The 10,233-nt window shown below is 46.2% G+C and overlaps 1 protein-coding gene across 1 annotated transcript; it reads right to left on the bottom strand.

Moving 5' to 3' along the window:
* Positions 1 to 3,316: 3,316 nt before the first annotated feature.
* On the bottom strand, positions 3,317 to 9,467 carry CSTA (cystatin A). Its single transcript, XM_030469127.1, has 3 exons — positions 9,312 to 9,467; positions 4,728 to 4,829; positions 3,317 to 3,989 (listed from the first exon to the last, which is right to left on the bottom strand). Exons 1-3 carry the CDS (start codon positions 9,375 to 9,377, stop codon positions 3,861 to 3,863), a joined length of 297 nt encoding a protein of 98 aa, XP_030324987.1. The 5' UTR covers positions 9,378 to 9,467; the 3' UTR covers positions 3,317 to 3,860.
* Between the last annotated feature and the right edge of the window lie 766 nt (positions 9,468 to 10,233).

The raw sequence follows: 10,233 nt of genomic DNA, 5'->3' as shown, positions 1-10,233 counted from the left end.
AATTTGTTCATCTGTTGCATGCCATGTCTACATCTGCTGCCTGACTAAAGCTTCAGTAGGCTATGCAAGGCTGTTTTCTGCCACCTGAAGTACTGTAGCTGTAAGACAAAGCACGGACATTTCAGCTCCTCTTTTCCAAAACACTATCGGAAATCCTCTGAAGACAAAACTTGGGGCCTCCTGAGTACACTTCAGGCATTGACAGACTTATGTACTTCATCATTGGCTACTTCAGTTTGCTTTAAGTGGATTAAATAGAGGACTATTGGCTGCTCATCAGAAAGCGTGTGTGAGAGAAAGTTTCTAGCAAGGAGGAATTGATGAGGCCGAAATGTATCTTCCTTTTTTAGGTTTAGTTTGCTGTGGAAGCAGGGAGGGCAGGAACAAGTTCCTTGAAGCAGTCAAGACAGCTCAGCATCCGGCCCTTGGAGCAGGGAGTGACTGTCCTGACTTGGAGGGTGTGCTTTACTGGGACCTGTGGAGCACATTCCTTCTTTTTTGTTTGTAGCATCATTCTTAAGCTCTGAGGTGACAAAGGTAGAGGGCAAGCCCAGCCCACAACAGAAATATTTTCCTGTGAGCAGCTGCTCAGGCAGGGACCTTCACGTTTCCTGCCAGGGAAGTGGGACTTGGGGTGCAAGACAGTAAATGTGTGAATGGGTTTCAGGCCATACCTTGCGTGTGTTTGTGTGCAGTCATGAAGGACAGGGCATGTAATTGTCACAGGCACATCGTGCCTAGAAAGATGTAGCAGCTGCCCATTTCTGTGCATGACAGTGTTCTCAATCAATGTGATAACAGCCTGTGGCCTTCTGTGACTTCGGAAGTTGTTCTCCCTTGTATGTCTCCACAAGAAGTTCCAGAAGTCTCAAATTACAAATGGTTAAGATGTAGCAAATGTCACATTATCACAACTAACATAGTCTCACAGAGTAGCAGATGAAGAGAATTCTTAGCTTTTTGAACTGTGAAAACACTTCAAAGTGGGAAATGACCAGCACACAAACCCTGTTTCTCCAAAACCACCTTTTTTTAGCAAAAAGTGCCATAATAAACCAGACTTAACTCTCTCCCTTTACTCTTTATTAGAGGATTGTGTGAGGACTCTTCAAGACTGATAACGAGAAAAGCAGCTTAAGTCCTCTGTAGTAACCAGGAGACAGAACATGCTCCTTCCAAGCAATGCTGCTTACCCGCTCACACCGATCACACCTGGAACAACAAGCCCAGTAGCATGTGAAGTTAGTTCACCATGCCCTCTCCTCACAAAGCTGCTTGCCCATTTCATCAGTCTATGGCCAAGGGATGTGCAGCAGTGTCATCTAGAAGTGGGCTTTTGCCCCTCAGTTCAGAGGGCAGCAACCCCTGTCCAAATTGAATTACAGAAGCAAACAAAATTACCAAGCTTGGCTACAGAATCTTCTCAGCAGATATACATAGTAATACGCAAACACACAAATACAACCAGGCTTGTCTGCTGGAGATAATTGTTGAGTCCAACCTTTCTGCACAAAGCAAGGTAACTAAAACAGGTGGCTAAGGACTGTGGGCAGTCAGAATTTTGATGCTCTCCACCAGTGATGCCTCAGGGCATCCAGCAATTGCTTTCTGGGCAACCTGGCCCACCGTTTGTTTGTTTGGTTTTTTTCCTCCTATATTTACATGGAATTTATTTATTTCAATCTGTGGGTATTGCCTCTTTCCTTTCACTGAGAAACTGCTGAGAAGAGCCTGAGTGTGTCCCCCTTGTCTCCCAGGGCTGAATGAGTCCAGATTTATCAGCCTTTCCTTTTCAGCCAGATGTTCCAAGCACTTCATTGTCTTGTTGGCCCTTTGCTGGCCTCTGGTTCATCTGTCCTTGCTTTGTGCTGGGGAGCCCGAAGTGGGTCTGCACACCTGAAGTGGTCTCATCAGTGCTGAACAGGGTGAAAGAGGTGAGAGTGGCCACTTGATCTGCTGGCACTGCTCTTCCCAGTGCAGCCCATGGATATTGCTGGACACCTTTGCCCACAGGCTGTCCAGCAGGACAACTCCCAGCTCCTTTTCTCAGAGCTGCTTGTCAGCCACACAGGCCCAGCCTGCACTGGTTATTCCTCCCCAGGTGCAGGACTGTGCATCTCTCCTTGCTGAAGAGCTGTTGAAATGCCATTTCTCCAGTGTGTTGACATCCCTCTTAAGGGCAGCCCCGCCAGCTGCTGTAACAACTATTCTCTGTTTTGTGTCATCTACACTCAGTCCCATGAAGTTGGACAGTACTGGACCCAATATGACCCCGAGGGACACCACTAGGGACTGGCTTCTAGCTGGGCTATGTGCTGCTGAACTCTTTGAGCACCACAGTTCAGCTAGTTTCGTAGTCCTCTTTTCTAGCACATACTTAATCAGTTTGCCTATGAGGATGCTGTGGGAGACAGATTCAAAAGCATCCACAGCTCTCTTCTCTATGCCAAGATATTTATCTCACCAGAGCAAGCTATCAATCATCTTGACTAGGCATGATTTTCCTTGTGTAAATCAAAATGATCACGTTCATTCACCTTCTTGTCCTTAATGGGTTTGGAAATGGCTTCCAGTATCATTTCCTCCATCACCTTTCCAGGGGACTGAGGTGAGGCTGATGAGGCTGTAATGCTACAGCTTCTTGCCCTTCTTGAACACAGGAGTGACATTTTCTTTTCTTCTGGTCCTTCTTTCCCAATGCCCAAAGTGAGGGCCACTTGTAATGGCATTGCCCAGCTCAGCTCCCTAAGCATCCATGGGTGCATATGGGGATACTTAGGTCCACATTGTTTAAACCTTCCCCTAGCCTGATCCACCTCTGGAAAGGGAATTCTTCCTTTCTCCAGACTTCCCCACTCATCCTAGGGACATACATTGAATTCCAGAAGGTAAGTCTAACCAATAAAGGCCAAGACAAAGCAGCATTGAATGCCTCAGCCTCTCCTGTGTCCCCTGTCAGCAGGAACCCCGCTCCACTGAGCACAGAGGGCCCAAAGTTCCTTAGTGTTTGCTGCTGATATACCTGCCTCTTGTGCTGCCTTTCATGTCTCTCACCAAATTAAAATAAAGTATTTCTAATTAAAACACAGAATACATAAGGTTGCCTGAAATATGGAAAACATCCCATGGAAAAACCTGAGCAAGATAATAACCAATACTGAAAAACAGTAAAGAGAGTAGTGAAAAAACAGTCAAATATGCCATCTCATTTCAAAAGAAATATTTATTGTTACTAATGCAGAAATGCCTGTCCGGCTCAAGTTCTTTTTCAGGACTTTTTCTTAGAACTGAAAAAGAAGCAAGTTGTGTTTTTTTGAAGTCATACACCCTCTGCTGGACGTTATAGCCTTCTGCTGCAAGAAGATAAACATGATTATAATGGGAATGCTTGATCATAATGGGAATCAAAAGATTATAATTCTCCGCTTTCTCTTGTTTTCAAAATTGCTTCAATTCAAGCCTCTCTTCAGGTCTTTACCAATAAAATACATAGTGTATTTTAAATCTACAGGTATATTCAAAATTGCAAACATCACAGAAACAATTCTGGTTTTCCTCGTGCTTCCTGTGGTGAATACATGTGTCACTCCCCTTTCAATTTCCAGACCAAGAAAATCCACAATCAGGACTCAGCCAAGTATTTCAGTTGAATACTTGGTTTGAGTTAGTGTAGGTGAAAGGAGAGCTGTGCAGCTTTCAGTTTTAGATATTGCACAGAAAGGGAATGGCATAAAAGAAACTGATTTTTTCCAGCATTACGTTTAAAAAAAGACACTCTTTTGTTGGCACAGGAATCAACATATTGCAGCCTATAGAAAACACACATAAGAAATCAGTAGGAAAGTGCATAGATAAGCTTGCTAGAAATAAGTCAGTTCATCGTGCTTGGCCTTGCTGCTCTGGTAACTGTGGAGACTCAGTGGCTTGTTCTCGTGAGGAAGGCTCCTGAACACCCTCAGGTGCATGAACTCATCATTGCCAACATGGACCTGCAAAGCACAGCAACCACTCAGTTCTGTGGAGTAACAGCAGCCTTCAGCAGGAGGGATGGGGTAGACTGCTGTGTTTTGAGGATGAAGCAGTAGAGGTGGTAAGAAAGAGCATCGCCTCAGAAGGTGTTGGCTTGTTTTAAACCAGCCTGGGTGTCATGGCTTTGTGGAAGTACCACCTAATTCTTCTACACTTGTTAATCCTCCCTGTGCTGGAGATAGGGAATGCACAGGTAGGGAATAAGAGTTGCAGAGAAGTAATTAATATATTAAATACAGGCAAAATGTTCTAGTCTTATCTGGTAGAAGCAGCACTTTGATGCTTTGATCACAGCTGACTGGGCTTGTGTGTGGCATCACAGACATCACAGATCAGGTTTGATGCCTCACTGTATCTTTCCAGCATCAGACTTAATGCTATGTTAGTGCTCAACATAAAGGATGTGCAGTTATCCCCAAAACCCAGTTTCACAAACTGACAGAAAAGTAAGTATCACTATGAAAACAGAGAAGTACTCTTATACTCATATACAGACAGGGAGATCAGCTGGGGGGGAAAGATGAGGTTAGGAGAGGGTGGTGGTTTTTTTTTTAATGTACAGAATTTTTTATCTTATGAAGGCAAAATCATGAACACCCCTCTCTAGAAAGGTAAAGAAAAAAACACCATCCAAATATTGAACACATTAGTTTAAAAAAAAAAAACACACATAAAAAACATTGCACCATGTCCTCTACCTTGATGAAGTAGTTTGTTCCAGCAACCAGCTGAGTTTTAAACTCCACTGCAGTGAAGACATCAAAAGTCTTCCCTACTTTTTCTTCTAGCTGATTTTTCACCTAAAGGAAAAGATAGATAAGTTTTTTAAGACTGATGCAAGATTCAAATATTTAGGACTTAAGATCCACTATACTAATATGCCTCAGCACCCTTTAGGTCACAGCAGCTAAATTCTTAGACATGGAGTTCCAAGTAATTAAAATACCAAAATCAACAATGTGAGATTTTGTGTTGAAACAGGACCAGAAATCTAGTCAGGCAGAGATGTGACTCAGTCACCACAGACTGAGACCAAGTCTGAAGCCTCCAACAGAGAACTGTGTGGGTATTCCAGAAGATTTATTTTGACAAATTACTTCCTCTGTTGATGTCTCAGCTTCCCTTCTGTCTTGTATATCCAACAACAAATGGGAAGGGGTTCTGTAGCTACATGCCCAAGATTAAAGGCCTTTATAAAGAGAAGGTTTTAATATACATCATTACTGCAACAAGAAAAGGTATGCCTTCAGTATTTGCTCCCTTTTCAAATTCAGAACAATTTACTGCTGACCCAGCATCACCAAACAGACAGCCACCCAAAAATCTGACTTAGAAAGCAAACCACCCAAGCCAGAGGTTCTGCAACACCTACTTGGCAGTTCTTCCTATGTGTATGTATTTCCTGGAATCTATGTTTTCAAATTGCAAATATTTTCCAAAAAATAATTGAACCATAAAGCTTTTGAGTTATCATCTCAGTTTCCAGAGTGTAAAAGCAAGAAGTCAAGTAACTTGTCCAATACCCCAGCAGGATGCTTAAACTCATATGAGTTACAGGTCTTGTATCTCCCACACTTGGCTCCTTAGAACATCCTGGCTGTACAGCAAAATTCTTGTTCAGGAAAGCAGAAGATTTCAGGCTTTGTTTACAAAGGCAAGACAAATTAGTCTTGGAGTCCTTTCTTCCAAGCACAGTTCCATCTGGGCCTTTCCTCCTGCATCATTACGTAGCCCTCCCTCCAGCATCCACAGATAGTAGGTTTTCCAGCTTTATGGTGTATTTTGCTCCTCTCCTTCCAAAATTCAAGGGGAATGAATACATTTGCTATTCTACCCGAATCTCACCTCCTTCCCTGGGGGGAAAGTAAGTGTCAGTCTGCCAGTGCTCAGGTGCTGTAGGTGAAGTAGGAACAGAAACAGTTCTTACAAGAGGGAATGTTGTCCCACCCACCTCTCCAGCACTGAGAAGGTTCAAGACCAAATGCTGGAGCCTTTCCAAGAGAGCTGGTAAGTGACCATCCTGTCCCTGAGAGCCATGACCAACACTGCACATCTCCCAGAGGTCATACCTCTGTGCTTCCAGGCAGTGAGCAGTATGTCACAAGTAAGATAATGATATTTGGATGCTTTTGTACCTATGTTTTCTGTCATATGGAAATCTGACAGTGCACACGACAACTTTGCATTCAAGGATGCAAGGAGGGACACAGCCCTAGAAAGTGCAGTGATTCAGTTCTCTCTCCTCCCCTTCTCCTGAGTCAAGAGGACAGAGCAGGTGGTTTCGGTCTGCATCACCAGAGCTGCTATGAGAAACTTAAAGCAGCAGGGAAGACGGCAGTCGTAAGCATCCCACTAACACTATCCTGTCCCACACTCTTTTAGCAACCTCTGGTGCTGTGCAAGGTTGGTTTCTTAGTTCTCAAAATCACCCTGGATCAGCACATTTTGTATTTCCAGCAGAAAGCTGAACACTGGGCTCAGTGAACTCTGCAGACAGCTCAGAGTCACATGCGGCTGCAGCCTTGTTAGGGTGTTTCTGTGGCAATGACTCACCCCAGCATGTGACAAACAGGCATCCTGGTTCCCTATGGAGAGAAATACTCTCTCAAAGACCTTTTATCAGCCCACCTTGCTAGCTTATCATCTCAGCCTAGATCCAGGGCATCCTGGCAGATTGCACTAAATGGAAGTGAGTGCTGTGCCCTGGTAGGTCACAGCATTCTGGGCTGCTGCAGGAACCTATCCAGAAGGGAGAAGCAAATTTGCTTAAGCACTTGGTAAGAAAATATCTGAAATACTGTGTCCAGTTTTGGGAAGGGAGAAGCAAGCAGCTATTGCTCTTTGCTTGGCACTTGGTAAGAAAACATCTGAAATACTGTGTCCAGTTTTGGGCCCCCAGTACAAGAAAGATGTCAATAAAGTGTAGGGAGCAGCATGAGGTCAGAGCGCTGGAGCACTTGTGCTGGGAGGAGAGGAAGAAAATTAGCTTGCTCAGCCTGGAGAAGAGAAGGCTTTAAGAAAAGCTTTCTAGTACCTACAAGAAATCAGGCTCTTTATTGAGGGGAAGAAAATGAAGCCCAGTGGTCATAAATGGAAACTGGAGTGTCAAACTGGAGGTAAGGAAAATCTTTTCCCTTGAGGACACTCCATCAGAGCATCAGGCACCCCAGAAAAGCTGAGTGGTTTCCATCCTCAGAGGTTTTCAAGACCTGAGTGGATAAAGATCTCAGCAGCCTGGTGCTGCTAACCCTGTGCTTGTCAGGAAGTGCAGCAGTCCCTCCCCAACCTGTGATTCAATCACAAGGCTGAAAATTATCATGCCCTGAAAGCTCAGCACTCTTCTGTACAGCCAGTTTGTGTACTCCCAGAGCAGTTACAAAAAGCAGATGGTTCAAGATCACCCTGGAGTAACCTCTGCCACAGTTGCCCCTGAGAAGCCACAGGATGAGCAGACCAGGGTGGAAATCCCTGCCATAGAGAGGGCAAGGGACTTCCTAATCCAGACACTGTCAGAGGGAAGCTGTCCTGCTCTGCCTCACACTGTACCTGCTCTGGGCGAGCAGCCAGGGCCACGAACCTGACCAGTGTTTGGCCAGAGCCATGATTCTTACAAAACAATACAATGGAGGCAAGAACTGGAAAAGCAGGAACAGAAGATGCAGTTATGGCATGCTGGCAACATGCAGGCTCTAACAAATCTTCAACAGATTTGATTTAAGAAAATAAAGTCATTTTAGAAGTTTACTTTGATTTAAGAAAACTAATGTTTCATTCACAGTCTGTATCCAGATGTGGATAAGACTGCATGGGCAAATTTTATTTTGGGGTTTTCCCATGAATATTTCATTAAATAAAGTAATTTAAGCTGGCAGCCAAAACAAGCTGAAGAAGCTCTGAAATACTTAGGTGATTATAATTAAAATGCCAGATGTTTGATTAATTCCATTCAGGTCTAAATCCAGATGGGTTTTCTTTTTAATCTTCATCTTGTACTTGGACTACCAAACCAGTGCAACCTGCCACAGAATGAAAATTCAGGATTTGAAACAAACCTGATTTTTAGGCCATGTGCAGAATTAACAGCATACTCACATCATTTTTAACATGACATGAAGGTCTTTCCAGGTAAAAAAAAAATAACTGTAACTCTCCCAGAAGTTTTCAGTAATGTACTCATTACTCGAAACTCAAGTTAGCACTAAGGCAATGCAAATTTTTTTTTGAAACGCAAAATTGTCAGATTTTACAAGCTCAGTTTCAGTTTCAATGACTGTTGTGCTGTTGGGTGCTCCGTATGTGTTTTAGGAACTGTGGCAGCCTGGGGTATAAATCTGGACAATGGCAAAAGAACATAAGCAGCTGCAGCTCTTCATCTTTTTCCACTGGCTTGAGACACCCTAGCTGACAGAACCAGAAAGTAGAAGGAAACTGAGTTCCCATAACTAAAAGCAGGACTGCGTGCTTTGAAAGAACTTAGTTATACTTTGGCATTTTTAGAGCAAGAGCATGTGCTCCATTAACATGGGCAGTAATTTAAGTTTCTGTAAGGAGAATCAGGACTGGGAGCTGGCAGTGGCCAAAGTTGAATTCTGCTTTGGGGAGCAGCAGGAGAGAAATTTTCTTATTTATTATTATTTTCAAAACGAAGCAAACACTAGCCACAAGATCTTGACTTTGCAAGAACATCCCGAGCTCCTTCCTCAGACTTAGGATCGAGATTTCAGAGCTAGGATGTACCTGGCAGGGCTGCGGGGACCCTGGTTCATCGCACCTCACCTCCACCGCCAGGGCGGGAGCCGGGAGCACCTCAGCTCCCCCTGAGCACTCAATGCCGGCTACGGTTCCTCTCGAAAATCCCCTCGCAAATGTCCTCTTAACTTCCCGGACCTGCTCTGCCCGGAGTCAATCAAACGACGCAAGGACAAGCAGGCTCAGGCCGTCGGCTCACTGCGTTTCCTCCCCCTTCTCAGCTGAGGGGGGGAAAGGAGAAAGGAAAGGCGGCTCCGCGTTCCGCGGTGAGGAGCGATGCCCGAACTACACCTGGGCCGCTGCCACACCCTGCACCGAGCCGGGACCCGGCTGGGAACTGAACCGGGATCCGACCCGTGCAGTCAAACCCGCCGACTATGGATGCGTTCCCGCGGCGGGCAGGCCGCAGGGAGAGCCTGCGGCTTCCAGCCCCATCCTCCCGGCTCACACCGCCACCAGGCCCGGCGGGAGAAGCCCAGGAGACCGACCCGCTGCCGGGCCCAGGGGTCCCTTCCGCAGCGCGGCTCCCTCACCTCGTCCACGATCTTCTGCGTCTCGCCGGTGGCGGGCTGGGTGGCGCCGACTCCCCCGCACAACATGGTGGCAGCTGCCGCTTTCCCCTCCTCGCCGCGCCGCTCCTGACGCTCCGGCGGAGCCCGGCCTGTCCGTGGGGCGGGACCTCAGCCGGGCGGCACCGGGGGCGGTGCTGGGACGGTGCCGGCTCCCAGCGCGGCGGCTCAAACCGTCAACCCTGTGTCAGGGTCTTTGGGGCTGTGAGGCAGAAGGGGGGGGGGAAGTGACCGAGCGGTCCCCTCAGTGCCGCCGGGACAGCGCCTGCCCAGGGCCTTGGCTGAGCCGGGGAAATTCAAGTAGAGAGCAGTGGGAGCGGCTCTCTCCGGGGCTGGCAGGAGGCTTCCCGTCCTGTAGCCTGCTAGGTGATGGAAGAAAAGAACCTAAAAATCAGACGTACGGTAAAAGCTGCCTGCAGAATGATTCGCAGAAGGTCTGCAGACAGTCCTCGGCCGGTGACACCGCTGTGACAGCTCCGTGGGGGGACAGGGCTGCCCTAAGCTGCAGATTTTTTTTTTATTTTTATTTTTATTTTTTTCCCAGTGTGTCATTGACGTGCCATGTTCTCTTTAGCAGGGTGGGAAAGTTTGTCTAGCCAGAACTCCCTCCTTTGCTGTGTTCATTTTACCCTCTCTCAGGCTGATTTTGCTGTTCCCCCGCCAGCAAACAAAGGCTGTGCTGAATTATGTGGCCTTTGAGAAAAGCCCTGGTGACACTTCAGTCTTAGATCTTTAGCTAAATTTCCCCCAATTTGAATATCCACATTCCCCTGGGAAAAAAAGAAACCAAAACAAAACAACATCAGCGATTTTTTCCCCTGCATTCCCTGCATTCTGTGCTATGCTTGGTAAATACAACCCTAAATATAACAGCAGCAGGTATTGC

The sequence above is a fragment of the Calypte anna genome, chromosome 1 (assembly GCF_003957555.1).
Source record: "Calypte anna isolate BGI_N300 chromosome 1, bCalAnn1_v1.p, whole genome shotgun sequence".
Taxonomy (NCBI): Eukaryota; Metazoa; Chordata; class Aves; order Apodiformes; family Trochilidae; genus Calypte; species Calypte anna.
The sequence above is the reverse complement of the archived record's forward strand: the minus strand, read 5'-3'. Positions and strand labels throughout refer to the sequence as shown.